The following is a 19,369-nucleotide window of genomic DNA, read 5'->3' on the forward strand; positions in this document are numbered from 1 at the left end:
GCTCCCGCGTCACCTCCTCCAGATGAGCTTTATCATCCTGAATGGGCTTCAGGTAGCGCTCCAACAGCTTCTCCCAGAAATCCTGCTCGTCCTGATGATGACAGAGGAATATCGTTCATTAAACATGTCGAATAATAAGACGCTCCGCTTATCTAATCTGACTGCTGCTTATTTTAAACAGCTGATTTCCGCTTTACTGGAGCTCGTGTTGTAGTGAAAGTGAGAGCAGATGTTTGCATTGAATCATCACCTCTGACAGTTTCTCCACCTGCGGCGCCACCAGCGTCCTCTCGATGCCCCGTTTGACCCGCCGCTCCACCCGCTGTGAGCCGGTCTCGATGCGGTTGGTCTTGACGATGCGCCGCGCCGCTTCATTGAGCGCATACTGCAGTTCCTCCAGCTGCGTCTCGGTCAAGACGTCTTCAGGACCCACTTTATCCTTCAGCTCGTCGTTCAGCGTGTCGGTCAGGATCAGCACCAGCTCCTCGCACAGGTCCTCCTGGTTCTTGTTCCTCAGCGTGTAGCGGATCTGCTCCTGAAGGTTCCTCTTCAGATTGGCGTAGGTCAGCTTCTTCAGGAACTCCCTCTTCACGGGCTCCACCCAGGCTGAGTGTTTGGACACAAATACAGGTGAATAATAGATCAATGCTCAGAGCAGCTCACCAACAGCAGGAGTGGTTTTAGGATGTTAACTCGTCCAGCATACACACTAGTGAGCTCTCAGGGGGATATGACGGCGTCTCTTACCGCTCTCAGGCACAACTTCTTTGGGCTCCACAGTATTATAATCATAATCCTCGTCATCGTCGTCATCATCGTAGTCTGTGTCCTCATAGTCTGTGTCGTCATTGAACGTGTCCATCTTCTTCTCAGAGCTGCTGGAGCTGCTGCTGTAAGATGGAGTCAGAGAAACAGTGTTGAAGAGGTTTTACAGCGTGTGCTAACAGCATGTGCCGCTATAAGACTACACAACAAGCAATTCCCCTGTCTACAGCAGATTTGAAGATTCATTTCAATTCACTTGTATTTGTAGAGCGCTTTCACAATGTAGACTGTGTCAGAGCAGCTTCACATAAAAGATTCACATTGAGCACAGTGTAGTTCAGTATTTAGTGTTTCAGTTCAGCTCAGTGTGGTTTATTAGTCACTGTTGAGGGCCTAAACACTGAGCAGCACATCCATCTGTGCCTAGCTCTACCCATCCCAAACCATGCAAGCTAGTTGCGACAGTGGAGAGGGGAAAAACTTCACCGATTAGCGAGAGTAAAGAAAAAAACCTTGAGGGAAACCAGACTCACTCGGGCACGACCACTTTAATTTCTCCACTGGCCAAACGTCTTGAGCAGAGCTGCAGTCTCAGCGGCGGAGATCTGAGGTAAACTACCGACATCTAGGTAAAGAGGTAAACTATGGCTGCGTCTACAATTACACACTTCCCTACTGTATAGTATGTGGAAACCAGTAGGCGAGCCGAGGGGAATATCTGCATTCATTTATTTTCTTATTCCCTTTATTAACCTGGGGTCACCACAGCGGAATGAACCGCCAACTATTCCAGCACATGTTTTACATAGCAGATGCCCTTCCAGCTGCAACCCAGTACTGGGAAACACCCATACAAACGTAGTCACACTCATATGCATGTGTTTGGACTGTGGGAGAAACCGGAGCACCCGGAGGAAACCCACGCCAACACGGGGAGAACATGCAAACTCCACACAGAAACACCAACTGACCCAGCCGAGACTCAAACCAGAGACCTTCCTGCTGTGAGGCGACAATGCTAAGCCACTGTCAGCGATCCGAATTCATAGTACAGTAAAATCAGTATGTGAGAAGCACCCGGATGACTTCTACTTTGTGTCCCATAATGCACCGCAAGTGACATGACAAACAGTGGATGTAGAACATCCCAATCCCATTCATACTACTGCATTCACACTATATAGAGCACACTTCTCCAACAGTTGTGTGGTAAACTCAACTGCAGAAGCTCCTGAAGTATTTATCGAGACTCAAGTAGTAGAAGTGATTTCAGACACAGCCTATATCTGCTTCTGCTTTCAGGATGACACTAAATGTCAGGTAAACTGGTGTTCAAACCCACACTGAGAGCACTTAACTCTGAATAAAGCACACATCCAGCAGTTATTGATCATTATTGTAGTGCTCATGCTGTAATTCATCATCGCAGAAACAGAAACGGACTCTCTCACCTTCTCTCAGACTCTGAGTCTCTCTCCTTGTTGTCCTTGTTGAGGTTCTCCTTGCTCTGGTCCTTCTTGTTCTCCATGTTTTTCTCCTGGACGTGTCTGCTGATCTCCACACTGCTGTGTTCTGGAGCTGCGCTCAGAGTCGCCGGCTCTTCAGGCTCCGCTTTAGCTGCGGTGGCGGCGGTGGGATTGACGGCCTGCTGCATTTGCTGAAGGAGGAGGTTCTCGGTCTCCTGCGTGACCTGGATCTTGACATCCCAGCAGCACATCCTGCAGTCTCGGTTGCACACCACACCCACCTGCTTTTTCTGCTCCTTGCCTTTGGTGGACTCCCGCGTGCCCCAGGACACGATGTGCATGTTGACCAGCGAGTATATGGTGAGCAGGAGATACCCGCTGGGGATGCAGATGAAGTACATCAGGCCGTAGATGATCAGCGTGCACTCCTGCGGGTGGAGCACCGCCGTCACCATGTACAGGATAGCGCCGGACACCAGGAACAGGCCGGTGGGGGTTATGAATGTGCCCTGGATCACCATGTCACCTAGCGTGAGGAGATGCAGTGTCACGAGCACATATTCCACACAGCTCAAATATAAACGAAGAATAGTTACCGATGATGGCGAAGAAGGACGCCGTCATCAGGAAGGCGTAAATGACGCTGAGAATGGCGGCGATGGTGATTTGTAGGTTGGGTTTGGCCAGGAAACAGATGAGCATGTAAAACACTGGAGGGATGACAGCGATTATGATGGAGAGAGTGCCGGACACGCCAAACACAAACTGGAACGCTCCTGAGATGAAGGAAGAGGAAAGACGCAGCATCGGTTTATTCTGTACTCGAGTACACAGGATCATAGTTATCAAACACAATCATGGTTTAATTTAAACAAGTGATTGAATCTCTTAGATCTTAGATGAGTTTAAAGACGTCCATCTGGGGAAATCCACAAGTTGTTCCAGATTTCCCGAAGATCTGCTTGATGGGTATCGTGAGGACTCATGAACCACAAATGCATGGCGGACACATTCTCCAACCTTTTCTTTTGGTCTTGTGTAACACATATCTGTGATGCTTTACAACATCAACACTGAAGGTCTAGCATGCTTCATTTAAATATATATATATATCTTTATAAAAGACAATAAAAAATTGTCACAAAACAAGAGCCGGCTTAGGAAGGTAACATTGACAAAACAATCCATCAAATGTGAAATGATTCTCCAGCTCAGCCTGATTAACTAATAAACTAAGATAATAAAATCTGTTCTTACTGAGAGTTTCTGTCTTGTTTCTAGTCCAAATCTCTAAAAAAATCCTTTAATTCATGAAGCATTTATAGATAAGCAAAAGGTGTAGTCTTGTTTTCAGAAATAATCTTAGGTGTGTTTTCCTTAAAGCAAGCAAAATGATCTTGTTTTCTCTTTGAATTAAGTGTATTTGACTTATCTCGACAGATTATTTTGCTTTATTTTGACTCTTTATTTCCGAAAGCAAGACTATATCTATAGAAAATGCTTCTTGATTAAATTAAATATACAGTTGAAGTCAGAAAATATTTCCTAAATGATGTTTAACAGAGCAAGGAAATGTTCACAGTATGTCTGATAATATTTTTTCCCCTGGAGAAAGTCTGATTTGTTTTATTTCGGCTGGAATAATTTTTTAAAAGCCTATTTAAGGTCTAAATTATTCGCCCCTTTAAGCTATTTGTGTTTATGATAGTCTCCAGAATAAACCACTGTTATACAATGACTTGCCTAATTACCCTAACTTTACCCTAATTACCCTAGTGAAGCCTTTACATGTCACTGTAAGCTGTATAGAAAGTGTCTTATTTACTGTCATCATAGTGAAGAGGAAACACATCAGCAGTCAGATATGAGTTATTAACACTGTTATGTGCAGAGATGTGCTGGAGAAATCTGCTCTCCATTAAACAGAAACTGGGGAAAAATAAACAGCGGGGTGAATAATTCTGACTTCAGCTGTATATTTATATATATATTTGGGCTGGAAACACAAGAAAACTGTAAGTAAGAACATCTTTAGCTGTTTTCAGGAGCGAGTATGACTGAATACAGCTCTGCCTTGACTCAGCGGTTGTTGATGTACCTGCGATCATGAGCGTGACAGACGCGGGTCCCAGGATGGAGGAGGCCACGGTGAAGATCTGATAGAGGATGTAGAGCATGGATATGGAGGTGTTCCTCTTGACCGTCTCCTTCCCGCTGTGCAGCAGGTCCAGGGTGTTGGCCAGGGTTGACGGACCCCAGCGTCGCCTCTGGTTGTAAAACTCCTTGAACTCCTGCGGAGAGTTGGTGTAGGCGTCCGAGGCGGCGTTATACTCCACCCGCCAGCCCTGCTGCAGGAGGAGAGTGCACAGCCAGCGGTCCTCCCCTACACACACACACACACACACACACACACACACAGCTGAAGCTTACAGGATCCACAGCTTTAACACTCAATCAGCATTGCAGAAAACAGGCAGTCTTCGTCTTTCAGGTCAAAATGAGCCGCCTTCACTAAACCTCTAAAAACAAAAAGCAGATGCACTGCACAAAAAGTGTTTTTACTTGGAGTTTTTGTCTTGTTCTAGTCCAAATACCTAAAAATAACCAGTTAAAGGTATTGTCTAGTCTTCATTTTGATTCATTATTTCTGAAAACAGTTGTATTGAAAGGTAATTAATTCTACTTATCAATTATTTCAGGTATTTGGGCTAGAAACAAGACAAAAACTACAAACAAAGAAAGGAAAAACTCAAAAACAAGACATGTTTCCGCTAATAATGTTTTGTTTCTTCCTTTATTATTCGTGCATGTACCAGTAGGTGACTCATGTGAGTAATGACACAACTGAACCATGAATGACTATATAATCATCAAGCAGCAGTTATAAGGTGTTGTAATAATGCCAATATACTTTTTATTTCATTTTAAACTTCACGGTTGTAATCCTGATAAACTTCCCTGTTCTTTTATTAAGTATCACTAATCTGATTACTCTGACGTAACTGTAATGAATTACTGTTAGCAGGTTTTTTATCCTGCTTACGTGACGCCGTAACATGTATTGAGTTCCTCCCGGAGCCGCTGGTGTGTTTACCTTGATCGTACTGCACATACTCAGATGCGCGAGTAGCTTTAGTTGTGTATCTCTTCAGTACGTTGTCGTCCATCAGTGCAGATCCTCTGAACAGACTGAAGCATCCGGGACTGCAGAGAACCGAACCGAACACGTGCTCTGCTGTTTTCTGGAGCCAGTGGCCCACCGCATACTCAAACTTCTGATACCACACCATCGGTCCTGAAACATCACATTCACAACATTACATCTGATCACTTTCACAACATCACATCTGATCACATTCACAACATCTGATCACATTCACAACATCTGATCACATTCACAACATCACATCTGATCACATTCACAACATCTGATCACATTCACAACATCACATCTGATCACATTCACAACATTACATCTGATCACATTCACAACATCACATCTGATCACATTCACAACATCACATCTGATCACATTCACAACATCACATCTGATCACATTCACAACATCTGATCACATTCACAACATCTGATCACATTCACAACATCACATCTGATCACATTCACAACATCACATCTGATCACATTCACAACATCACATCTGATCACATTCACAACATCTGATCACATTCACAACATTACATCTGATCACATTCACAACATCACATCTGATCACATTCACAACATTACATCTGATCACATTCACAACATCACATCTGATCACATTCACAACATCACATCTGATCACATTCACAACATCACATCTGATCACATTCACAACATCACATCTGATCACATTCACAACATTACATCTGATCACATTCACAACATCTGATCACATTCACATCACATCTGATCACATTCACAACATCACATCTGATCACATTCACAACATCACATCTGATCACATTCACAACATCACATCGGATCACATTCACAACATCTGATCACATTCACATCACATCTGATCACATTCACAACATCTGATCACATTCACAACATCACATCTGATCACAATCACATCTGACTGTAGTCTGAGTGTAGTCCAGTGTTGTTTCTATATTGAGTCTTATACATTATAATCAAACTACTCATATCAGCTACTTTTATTATATCAAATGCCTCAGAGGAGGTTTATTTCCAGCTTAATCTTCCTGATAGCTGAGCCCAGTTATCATCACACTGTAAAATGTGACTGTCATGTTTTGCTGAGATTAGCTATCTTGAGGATGCATCGTCCCAGTATGGGTGGTGTGGTGTGGTTTAATGCCATTGGACTTTGCTTTGTGATCAGGGTTTGAACAGCAGGTCTATAAACATGCGCATCATTATCTGCTGTGTAATCAGTCTCTTTTTATTTCTTCCTTTAAGACATTACTGTGAAATACTGTTACACAACAGGGAGACACTGCACTTGAAGAGGAAACTTTCATAATAATAATAATAATAATAATGTGAAATTAACTGCATGCTTATGACAGCTGTTATGAAGTGTCATTAGCTCAGTTATGTCATTTAAATGCAAAGATGACATGGTTTGAGGTGTCTGTGTTATGACAACCTGACACTATCAGGACAACATAACCTGTCATAAATCAGTCATAAACATGATTAATATTTACCTTGGCCCTAACTGCAGTGGCACGAGTTGAATTTGTCAAGAAATGAAGAGTTTCACATGCAAAAACCTTTAAAAAACATCTGAAATCACACAGTTATAATGACCTCATGACAATCATGTTAATGACAGGTTTATGACAAGTTATGCTATCCTGAAAATGTCAAGTTGCCATGCTAAAGACATTACTGACAATGTCATCTTTCCATTTGAAATGACATAACTGACCTAATGACACTTAATAACAGTTGTTATAAGCATGCATAAAATCTCAATCACATACATAAATCATGATTATAAAGGTGTCATGACGGTCTCATGAACACCTCTTCAGGTACAGTGTTTCCCATAACAGCAACATGAATGTGAAATATTATGTTCTTTCTCAGAGTCTGTGTTTTGTTTCTAGTACAAACATCAAAACTCAGTCAAAATCAAGTCAAAATTAGTGAGTTTTTCCTTAAAACAAGCAACATAATCTAGTAATAATAATAATAATAAATAAACTAATAATAATGTTGGAGGAAAACTAATCTAGTTTTTCATTTTGACATAAGATAATTTTACTTCCTCCATTCTCAGATTATTTATCTTATTTTAAGGAGAAGCTCTCTTCATTTTGACTCATTATTTCTGGACACATTTATTACTTGTCTAGAAAATGCTTCTTGATTTAGAAATGTTTAGATATTTGGACTAGAAACATGACAGTAAATGCATGATCTTACCCATTCCAGTAGGATGAATGCGCCCGCAAGCTGCGCCCACGTTGTCGTACATCCTCAATCGGTCCACCAGCAGAATCAGAGCCTTCGGGTGGAAGTCTGTGTCTCCGTCCAGAGCCATGATGTATGTGTTGTCGTCAGATATATGCCTCCTTTTACTGTCATTATCCAGACCGGGCAGTAAATACGTCTCACTATCCAGCGAAACAAGACTGGCACGGCAGGGATTGTTTTGTCTCTGTAAGAACACACCACATGCAAACACTATATGTGTAACGGTAAATATGATCTCCAAATGCAGAACTACACTACATTACATCAGCAATAATTCATATCAGCAGTAATCTGAGTGTGTGGAAACTAAAGTGCATTAACAAATGTTGTGTAAGACTGAAGGGGATATTCTGAAATAACCACCGGCTGGATGCACATTATCCTGATTATTACAAACTATTAGACATAAAATATTGATCTGACCTGCTAAAAAATTCTAGCTCTTTATTATTATTATTATTATTAGTAGTAGTAGCAGTATTATCTTTAATTATTATTAATATTATTATTATTATTATTATTATTATTATCTTTAATTATTATTAATAATATTATTATTATTATTATGGTCTTTAATTAGTGTTACTATTTTTATTATTATTATTATTATTATTATTATGGTCTTTAATTATTGTTACTATTATTATTATTATTATTATATTTAATTATTATTATTATTATTATTATTATTATTGTCAATAATAAAAATAATAATTATTATTATTATTGTCTTTAATTATTATTATTATTATTATTGTCTTTAATAATAATTATTATTATTATTATCATCATTATTATTATTATTATTGTCTTTAATTATTGTTACTATTATTTTATTATTATTATTATTATTATCTTTAATTATTATTATAATTATAATTATTATTATGGTCTTTAATTATTGTTACTATTATTATTTATTATTATTGTCTTTATTATTATTATTATTGTCTTTAATTATTATTACTATTATTATTATTATTATTATACTGTATATAAAAACAGATGTCTAAACAAATGTATACTTGGCCTTTAAATATAGTTTTCTGGTGATTTTCACTCCTTCCTTTATCCTCACAGTAAGCCGCTCTGGATAAAAGTATATACTGAAGGAGTGAATGTAAATGGTTGTTTGAATAACTAAATCTCCTCATGATCAATAATAATGATTAAGCTTGTTCACTGTTAGACATAATGATCACTTACGGTTATTTTCTGAGGGTTTTTGACGTTGTATCCTTTCCAGCCGAGCAGGTAATACAGGTACATGATCTGCAGATGCACAGGTGTTCAGTTTGGTTCAGATCAACATCATGAGGGGTTGTAAATAAAGGAGTAAGACTGTGAGGTTCACCTGTGACCATCTCTTCTTGTTTCGAATCAGCTGTTTGTCTTTCAGGTGGACGTAAAGCATGTTTCCCTCGGGCATGACGAACACAAGTCGACCTCCGTACGGCGTCTCAATGATAGACACCTCATCGGGCTCCTTATTGGTGAACACCCTAGAGTGCAGGAACAGATGATTTAGGATCAGTTGCTCATTATTATCCCCTTATGACTGTCATTTGTTGATGATAGACAGTTCTGCCTCACCTGTACACCTCCATCACAACATGTATGAGGTCTTCAACATAGGTGTTGACAAACTTTGTCCCAGAGTCCTTTTCTATCATGAAGGCGTCGTCAACGTAGATATGGCACTCAAAGTCAAAGCAATCCTTGTGTTCCTCCTTTGGATCCCCTCGATATCTGTCCAATCTGAAACCAATAAGGAAAGCCAAACCTGGGTTTCTGACCGGCTCAGACTGTGGCACTTCAAAAAAGTAGATTGCAAATATCTGTAACCCAACATGCTACCCATCAGACTGTGCTACCAGTGTAATCCGGGGTGATGTGAGGATGTAATATCTCCAAAACTATAACCTCAACCTTAAGGCAGCAGTAATGAAACCTACAATAATGTCTCTAAAACTATATCAGTGCTGGAAAAACCTTTAACTAGGTGAATTCTGTTGTTGTGGCTTCTAGATAAGCCTCCTGTGGAACCGTGGACATGGAGAACAGTCAAGGTCCCTTTCAAGTCAAGTCTGTTCACTCAGCGGTCAGATTGGCAATGCCCTCAGACAGCTCATCCAAGACTAAAGCCCTGTCTAAATCAATAGGGGAATCTAGAGATCTGAAATCTTGTTGCACTTTCCCCATTCATAGTCCAGCTAGTGAACTGTACATCTCTGTATGGAACAGTGCCATCTGCTTTGCTGGTAACAGGCAACTGCATTAGGTGCTGGCGGTGAGAGAAAGTTGCATATTGTTGCGTACTCTAAACCAATACAACAATTACATCTGAGCTGTAATGCATTTATAAGACTTGACCATGACTGACATACCTGAACATTGAAGTCAAGATTTTCAGCATCTCATCATAAGTTTCATGCCACATCGTTGCACAAAGGTAAATGACACAGTTTTCCAGTTCAGCATCGTTATTACTTAAGAGAAAGCAGAAGGACACAGTTAGACCATCAGCTACATCATACCATCACTGTTCAACAGATCTCTCCCGCTTCATTTATCACTGAAAATGTCTTTGTTATATGCATGAAAGCACGTACCTCTCCCGGTTCGCCGTGCGAATGACCTTCATTTTGGTGTTGAGTAGCATTGAGATGTCAATGAAGGCGGACTCGTACAGGCGGCGTACGAACAGCAGCGATGTGCGCTCGATCCTCTGCACCTTGATTTTCCAGATGTAATACGTGCAGGAGACGAGCGCCAGCCACATGCACACCCCCTCCAGCGCCAGCATCGAGAACGGCCACATCTCGTACGGATTATTGAGCGAAGTCTTGCAGATGCTGTAGGAGATCTCCAGCATCACAACCGGCGTGGTGTTGACATCGCTGAGAGATTTAAGTTCGTAGCAAAATGGCCAGAAGTCATTGGTGATGTTTCCTTTGATTATGGCGGCGATTTCAGGTGAAGGGTTGAACTGTGCAGACTGAGTCACGAACAGGATGATGCCCAGAATCAGAGTTGCTGGACCGATCAATGACACCGGCAGAGCAAAGCCGAATTTCATTGCGTGGATCTTACAGGCCACGACTCCAAACCAGTGGCACGCAGCCGAGCAGAAGGCCTGCAGGAAAAACAGGCCCAGAGCGATCTCCTGCGTGGCTTGGCTGGCTTTGGTGTAAGCGTCCCATTCGAATTGATTATTTGCAATAACAAAGAAATACAGGAAGTACACGGCCAGAGTCACGACTATACGGATGAAGCTGGTGAACACATAAGCAGTGTCTCTAAATGTGTCCAGCTCACTGAGCATCTCCTGGATGTTGGTGCTGGCCTGAAAAGGGTTCTCCCACCAGTTCAGGGAAACCAGCAGAGACGCAAATATAGCAATGCCGACATACACGTAGGTCATATAATCATCCACATTCTCAAGGCGATCAGAGAAATGTTTGATATAAGTTTTCTCTCTCACGTAGTAGTCGATGCCAAGCAGAAAGTATCCGCTGACCACTAGAATGAGGGAGCAGATGGGGTAGAGGATCATCCATCTGCGTGTCTGCAGGCGGAAGGCGATCTGGAGCACGGCTGAAAAGATGCAGATCCCGCCCGGGATGCACAGGTTTGTGAGGATGTCAAGGTTTGGCATCACAATGAGCACCAGCATTGCGGTCCCGAGCGCCACCAGAGCCTCAATCCCACACACCTGAGGAGGCATGAGCAGCGGGAGATGTTTAGAGATGTTACACTTACATTTACTGCTTGTGTCATGATTGTGTTTAATAACTAGAGCGGCTGAACCATGGAAACCCATAAAATAACAGAACACATGTAATTATTAGAAGATAATACAAAGAACTGCCCAGCCTGTAGTTTTCCAGTGAAACTGGGTTGTTTTTATTCCCCTGGTTAAAGGTTTAACATATTGCATGAATTATTCTTAGAAACTAAACATTTGAGTGTATAGTGTATAGTGTGTATTTCAGGACGCAACTGATTTCCATTGTGACAGATTGGTGGGATTCTCCAGGTTGGCTGCTAAATATTAACTAAAACAGTAAAGCATCCTACAGAAGAACGTCCCGCAGCTACAGTTTAATCAGGAATATCTTTCAAGTTTATTTTACATTTTTAAAATATTTATTAACTTATAATGACTCCCTCTAGTCTGGGGTTCACTTCAGTCTGAACATGTGTTTGGTCATGTTGGTCTAGTTTTGATTGGCCATTGCAGTAGTTTTGTTCTGTTAACCCTGTTATCACAGCTCCACCGCGATGTGCTCTAGACTGCTTTAACTCAAGATCTAAAGCGTGTCTGCTTAACTTTACCCTGAGTCTGCGTCATCTTACCATTCACTATTAAGACTGACTGGTTACTGACCACCACAACAACAAAATGTGCATTACAGGAGTGTGTCAACTCACGATTCCCAGTGTTCTCGGGTTTGGAGCCACGTAACTCTTGAAGACACACTTCCACAAGGCCTTGAGGAACATCAGGAGGTTTGGGGTCACCAGAACACACATCAGCAGCAGCCCGTAGAACTGCTGCTCCACTTCATCTCTCAGAGACTTCGGACCAGCCAGAGTGGTCAGAACCAGCAGAGAGCCCTGCAGGACAGATATAATATATGAGACAGCTCACACAAAGATGTACTGAGCATCTGATCACTCGCATGTGGTTCCTTCATGAGTTTGTTTGGTCTCACTTTATTTCAGTCAAAGATTTGTGGATGATATTTGAAAGCAACAGTCATTTGAAGGCCACATTTCAAGCACACGGCAAAGTGTGCTTTTATTACTTAATTTTTGTTTAAAATTGAAGCATTTTCTAAAATATAGTTTTGTTTTCAGACATAATATGTCAAAAATAAGCAGATCTTCCCTTAAAATAAGCAAAATAATGACAATGACGGAAGCAGTGTAATGTTCTGGTAACACTTTACAATAAGCTTGTATTAGTTATTGTTATTTAATGCACTTATTAACATGAACATACAATGAACAACACAGTATTACAGTATTTTGTACGTTAATGAAAATACAGGAGTTGATTTAATTTCAAGTAAACTTATTGTGCTTTAACTAATGTCAACAATCCTGAATTTAGATATTAATAAAGCATTAGGAAACATTTAACTATGATTAATAAATGCTGTACTAGTATTGTTCATTATTAGTTCATGTTACTAAATATATTCACTTATGAAACCTTATTGCAAAGCGAAGATTTCTTTTTTTCTCTTCCCCTGTTGTCAGATTATTCTGCTTGTTTTAATGAAGACTCTCTTTATTTCTCCTCATAATTTCTAAAAACAGCACTACATGTTGTGCTCATCTAGAAAATGCTTCTTGATTTAAGAGTGTGTAGAAATGTGGACTAGAATCCAGACACAAACTCTGAGTAAGGGCAGCAGTTATTTGCATTGTGCATTAGTATGATTAGAGAAATGTTGGTGCCGCTGTGTGTGAATCAGGCTGTGAGTAATGAGGGTGCGGTGCTGTTATTGTGTTTGATAAGTGTTTATGGTCCGGCAGTGTTCCTGTCTGTCTGACCTTGCTGACGACGCCGCTGACCAGCACCGCCAGACCCACCAGCACCGCCACCAGATTCTGCAGGATCCGGAAACACACTTGCTTCTTCTCCTTCTCCGCCCCGATGGGGTTCAGCTGGAACGGGTCCCATGTGTCCCTGTACACACCATCACAATCAGAACCCTCACACACTCCTTCAGTTCTGCCCTCATGCTTACACAACAGCGTGTGGCTCAACAGTCATGTTGATGGGTGTAAACTGATATCTGCAGCACAGCTTACATAACATCACCATTACCTGACACTGAAGACCGACATGGAGCTACACAGATCAGGAGAACATGATTTATTTCACTTCAGCTCAGCCCCTTTATCTGTCACGGGCTATTCCAGCATATGCTTTACACAGCGGATGCCCTTCCAGCTGCAACACAGTACTGGGAAACACCCATACACACGCATACACTACGGCCAGTGTAGTTGATCAGTTCCCCTATAGCGCATGTGTTTGGACTGTGTTGGAAACCGGAGCACCCGGAGAAAACCCACACCAACACGGGGAGAACATGCAAACTCCACACAGAAACACCAACTGACCCAGCCGAGACTCAAACCAGAGACCTTCTTGTTACAGTGCTGACCACTGAGCTACCATGTCGCCCTCAAGTGAAACTGACAATGAAAATCTCTCTGTAATACTGGATTTTGATTGGTCATTAATGAAATTTCAAGATATGTTATTCTCAGATAAACTAATAAATTAATAACTCGGGTTCAGTATGGGTATAACAATCACATGATCATTTGTAAATATGTATATATATATAGTTTAAACGCTTAGTGTTATAACAATCAGGAACCAGCACAACTGCTTCATATTATTCTCACTCTGAATAACAGCATCTGCTAAATGTGTAAATGGTAAATATTTCTGTTTTCAACACAGATGATAACTAAAAATGTTTCTTGATGATCAAATGAGCACATTAGTCAGGTCTGTTAAGGATCTTGTGAGACTGAAGCAAGGTTATAATACTAAACTCAAACTAAACCACACAATTATACAGATTTGCTTGATACTTGAACTGAAACAATGACTACTGGATTCAGATATCTGCTGTGGGAACATTTCTCAACCTAAAACTGTAACTAAAACTGAAATAAATTAAAAGAAAATCACCAAATTATTAAAATGTCTTTCAATAATTCAATAGTTTGAGATTTAATAGACTCTATAGTCACTCATTACTAAAATAATAACAGCAATATCCGCTTTTCATGACAGAAATATGTTTAAGGTTACAATAAAACAGATTTCTAATACATATCATTACATAATACATGTTCATTAACACATATCTTAAACTAGAATATTTCATCATTATATTTGATCAGAAATGCATCCACATCCAACAGAGAAATACATTTAGATATAAATTCACAATATAATCAATTTTATTTAGCTAATCTGCTTCCTGTAATAACAGATTATGTGTTTAGATTAATTATATTGTAGTTTTTATCACATAAACATTTTTTCACTTAAATCAAGAAGCATTTTTAGACAAGCAGAAAATACAGTTGTGTTCAGAAATAATGAGCCAAAATGAAGTGTTTTCATTAAACAAGCAACATAATCAGACTATGGAGTAAATTAAACACGATTATTCTGCTTGATTAATGAGAAACTCTCTTCATTTTACCTCATTATTTCTGTAAACAACACTGTATGTATTACTTGTCTAGAAAATGCTTCTCAATTCAAGAGTTTTTAGATATTTGGACTAGAAACAAGACCCACACTCAGATTAAGAACAGCATTATCTGCAGTCTTGACTGAGTTAGTGTGTGTTTTACCTGTGTCGTCCTTCCCTCTTCTGCCCCCGCTGCTTCAGCTCCTCCATCTCTCCTCCATTCACTGCGGTATGAGCTCTCACACACACACACACTGCACTTAAATCTCAACTCACACACTCCTCCATAAAAGAGTTCAAAGATCTGCAGCTTCATCTCCACATCCTTATTACAACCCTGATCGGAAAACTGCGTTTATGACTCCAGCCAAAGTTCAGCCCATCATAACATTCAGAATATATCAGTGTTAACCGGCCGCGCAGGCCTCACGTTCGCTTTTAAACACACATTATGTCAAGTTACACTGCAGAAAACCTGCTCGTACTCAGAGTTTTGTCTTGTTCATAGTCTAAATATCTACAAACTCTTAAATCAAGAAGCTTTTTCTAGACAAGCACAAAATATAGTGTTGTTTACAGAAATAATGAGACAAAATGAAGAGAGATTCTCAATACAACAAGCAGTATAATCTGATAACAGGGGAAGAAAGACAATATTATGTCAAAAACAATATTATTTTGCTTATTTTGAGGAAAAACTCATTTAATTTAGACCCATTATTGCTCATTGTTTTCTAGAAAATGCTTCTTGATTTAAGATTTTGTTGTCTTGTTTCTAGTCCAAATGTATTAGAGAAACATGTTTTACAGTGTAATATTAAAAATAATTCAGTTTACATAATCTCTCAAAAATGTAAACGTATAGTGACATTAATGGCCTGAATATACTCTAATATTTCAGTATTATACAAGAGGCAGATGGGCTGAGTTATATTAATTTATTTTTACCTGTTCAGTAAGGATGCAGGTTTATTTTGATCAAATATTATTATAAATTAAAATATGTGTTTGCTGTTGTGATTTATTTAAACCTTTAACATATTTCTGTCATGCAAAGCCGACTTTCGGGATCATTACTGTGGTATGGAGTGACTACAGAGTCCAGGCCATAACCAGCTGCTACAGGCCTGCAGTCTATAACTGTTTACATTTTTACTTTATTCACATTAAAGCTTTCAGCATGAGGTGATTTTATTTATTTTAGTTACAGTTTAAATTAAGAAATATCCTCACATGTGCAGATTATTCTGCTTGTTTTAAGGAAAAACACTTCACTTTGACCCATTATTTGTGAAAACAGCACTATACTTTGCGCTTGTCCAGAAAATGCTTCTTGGTTTGAGAGCTTTTAGATATTTGAACTAGAATAAAGACACAAACTAAGGCACTTTAGTCAGTGTAACAGAATCACAAACACGCTTTACACCAAGGATAAATGCATTTATTTTTTAAATTCTATCCAAACCTGATCTGCACACAAACACATGCTTGATATTAAAGAGATAGCTCTGCAGAAGATGTATTTACTTTCTATTAAATGGTTTTAAATTTATGAGTTTCTTCTGTTGAACACAAATTAAGATATTTAAAGAATGCAGAAAACCGGTAACCATTGACTTTCAAAGTTGAAAAAAAAAACAAAGACTTCAATGGTTACCAGCTTTCAGCATTCCTCAAAACATCCCCTTTAGTGTTTAACAGAAGAAAGAAACTCATAACTCATAATACAACTGAATGAATGAATATAATGAATGAAGATGAACAGCACACACTGCTCCTGTCTCAGGCTTTCAGTATTATACTGAGCTCAAGGGTGGAGAAGATCGGAGGGTTTATTACTAATATAAGCATATGAGGAAGAAAAGTGACGCACGATACTTTATTACACAGTAAATGAAACTGGGAACAGATAAAGAAGTCACATGATGCACAAACCCCGCATGTTTACATCTGTTATATCATTCAATTCATCCAGCAAAAGGAATGCACAGTTCAGTTCAAGTGCAGAGTAAATCACTGTTCAGTACTGCTCTCCTCATTACAAGCTGTGCTTCACTCTTCACGCATCACAGCAATGACCAATCAGCATTTCCCTCCAGCTCAGTCCCTTTATTCATCAGGGGTCGCCACAGCGGAATGAACTGCCAACTATTCCAGCATATGTTTTAAACAGCCAATGCCCTTCCAGCTGCAACACAGTACTGGGAAACACCAACTTTGCATTAAACTTAAATTGAATCATAATAATATAATAAATATAATAATATAATATAATATAATAAATATAATATAATTAATATAATATAATAATATATAATATAATATAATAAATAATATAATAAATATAAAATAATAACATGATATAATATAATATAATAATATAATATAATAAATATAATATAATAATATAAAATAATATAATATAATAATATAATATAATTAATAATATAATATAATATAATATAATATAATATAATATAATATAATATAATATAATATAACATATTAAATTTATGTTGCCATTGTGCAGGTAAAGCTCCCTCCTCTGACCTGTAAAGGTGCTCTAGTGACAGACAGTAGGCCATGGTCTTTAGCCTCGCTGTTACAGCAGCCGACTCCCATGTGAAGGTGGCGGATTCAGTCTCAGCTCAGAGTGGGTTGGGTGGTGTAGGACCGGTGGGGATACATCATGACATATTGAATGTTGATGGCCTGCTCCTCCGCTGAGCACAGACTGGTTAAACAGGCCGAACAGCCTGAGATTCAGAGCAAACACACCTTGATTTATTCAGCTCTGCTCCTCAGTACTGAGAGATTCTGCATTTATTCCTGCTCTGTTCAATAATCAGCTGCTCTTTGACCCGCTGAAACGCCACAGATCCTGCAGAGTCCAGTCAGAGATCAGCTTGAGCAACAACAACAACTGAACACACAAACATTCACCACATGATGAAGACAGCAAACAGACTAGCAGAGACAGAATGACACAATACTGACACGCACACAGGGGAAACACAACACAGAGAATCACAGGTAAACACAAACAACTGAATAAACTGAATTCAGTGCGCTGAGGCCCTCTAGCGGCAACTGTCAGACCTGCAGCACTGACTAATGATGATAATATTAATCATTATAATGATAATAATGATAAGATAATAATGACAATAATAATAATAATAGCACACTGTAAAACACAACAGTCAACTTTATCAAATGAAATAAGTGTTGTTAACTCAAAATTGACTGAAACGTTAATTCTACTCATTTAAAAAGAGTTTTACTTCTCAATCCTTCAGCTCAAATGGAGTAAGTTCACAGAACTTATATAGATTAGTGGTTTGAGTTGCGTTGCAATAATAATAATAATAATAGTAATAAAAAATTATACTAGTAGTAATACTATATCAGTAATAATAATAATAGTAATTATAATGATAACAATAATAATACTATTAGTAACAATAATAATATTTAATAATATTAGTTAGTAATAATAATAATAATATTAATTAAAAAAAAATAATAATAATAATCAGGGGTGGATTTATCCAATAATCAAGGATTTGTAAGGGGTATATAAGCAGTAAAAGTAATTTAGTCTTTTGTGTTGACATTAGTTTATTTCTCTTCCTCTATTGGCAGATTATTTTGCTCATTTTAATAAAAACTCACTTCATTCATTTTCTTTTCAGCTGAGTCCATTTATTAGTCAGGGGTCGCCACAGTGGAATGAACCGCCAATTTATCCAGCATATGTTTAAGCAGCAGATGCCCTTCCTGCCACAACCCAACACTGGGAAACACCCATACAGACACACACACACACACACACTCATACACTGTGGAGAAACTGGAGCACCCAGAGGAAACCACGCCAACACGGGGTGAACATGCAAACTCCACACAGAATGCCAACTGACCCAGCCAGGACTCGAACCAGAGACCTTCTTGCTGTGAGGCGATCGTGCTACCCACTGCTCAGTGTTGGAGTGTTTTCTAGCTGCACTGATAGTTTGTCCACTGTAACAGACAGATGAGCGCTGGGCTCTGTATCTGTAATGGAGCCTCTTTTTGTGTGTTTCCTGCTGGTTTCTGTGGTTACCGGTGTGTGTGTGTATGTGTGTGTGTGTGTGTGTGTGTGTGTGTGTGTGTGTATGTGTGTGTGTATGTGTGTGTGTATGTGTGTGTGTATGTGTGTGTGTGTGTGTGTGTGTCTCAGTGTCAGGTTTCCTTCCTCCTTATCGCTCCTCATTTGTGCGCTGTGATTTCTTAAGTTCCTTATCGGTGAGTGATTGATGGTCTCAGCAGCAGGTTCTTCTTGTTGTTTAGTGTACATACAGGATTACATCTTCATATCTCACACACTGCTGATCATCCCTCATGGTAAAGAGCATTCATTAGCAGATATCTAATAATCAACTGAAGGCCGAGTGATGGGTGTGC

At 39.2% G+C, this 19,369-nt stretch overlaps 3 protein-coding genes across 5 annotated transcripts in view; 1 reads left to right on the forward strand and 2 right to left on the reverse strand.

Annotated features, from left to right (window-relative positions):
• The window catches only part of chs1 (chitin synthase 1), a 16,682-nt gene extending 1,444 nt beyond the window's left edge, over positions 1-15,238 (reverse strand). Inside the window, exons 1-16 of one of the 2 annotated variants that reach the window (XM_087277510.1) lie at positions 15,087-15,238; positions 13,251-13,386; positions 12,120-12,305; positions 10,298-11,400; positions 10,073-10,174; positions 9,279-9,443; positions 9,040-9,187; positions 8,892-8,957; positions 7,635-7,869; positions 5,326-5,526; positions 4,330-4,614; positions 2,828-3,007; positions 2,217-2,757; positions 748-887; positions 251-606; positions 1-91 (exon numbers count right to left, since the gene is read on the reverse strand). The exon at positions 1-91 is cut by the window's left edge and continues 20 nt beyond it. In XM_087277510.1, the coding sequence (XP_087133636.1) occupies positions 1-91; positions 251-606; positions 748-887; positions 2,217-2,757; positions 2,828-3,007; positions 4,330-4,614; positions 5,326-5,526; positions 7,635-7,869; positions 8,892-8,957; positions 9,040-9,187; positions 9,279-9,443; positions 10,073-10,174; positions 10,298-11,400; positions 12,120-12,305; positions 13,251-13,386; positions 15,087-15,133 (3,982 nt within the window). In that variant the 5' untranslated portion in view covers positions 15,134-15,238. 2 annotated transcript variants of the gene reach the window in all.
• The window catches only part of nrxn1b (neurexin 1b), a gene marked incomplete at its 5' end in the record, with an annotated part of 604,334 nt that overhangs the window by 67,894 nt on the left and 517,071 nt on the right, over positions 1-19,369 (forward strand).
• si:ch1073-291c23.2 overlaps positions 19,043-19,369 on the reverse strand; it is a gene marked incomplete at its 3' end in the record, with an annotated part of 37,567 nt that continues 37,240 nt past the window's right edge. For both annotated transcript variants that reach the window (NM_001327804.1, NM_001327805.1), the window contains 1 exon segment: positions 19,043-19,114.

The sequence above is a fragment of the Danio rerio genome, chromosome 13 (assembly GCF_052040795.2).
Source record: "Danio rerio strain M-AB ecotype USA chromosome 13, GRCz13ab, whole genome shotgun sequence".
Lineage (NCBI taxonomy): Eukaryota > Metazoa > Chordata > Actinopteri > Cypriniformes > Danionidae > Danio > Danio rerio.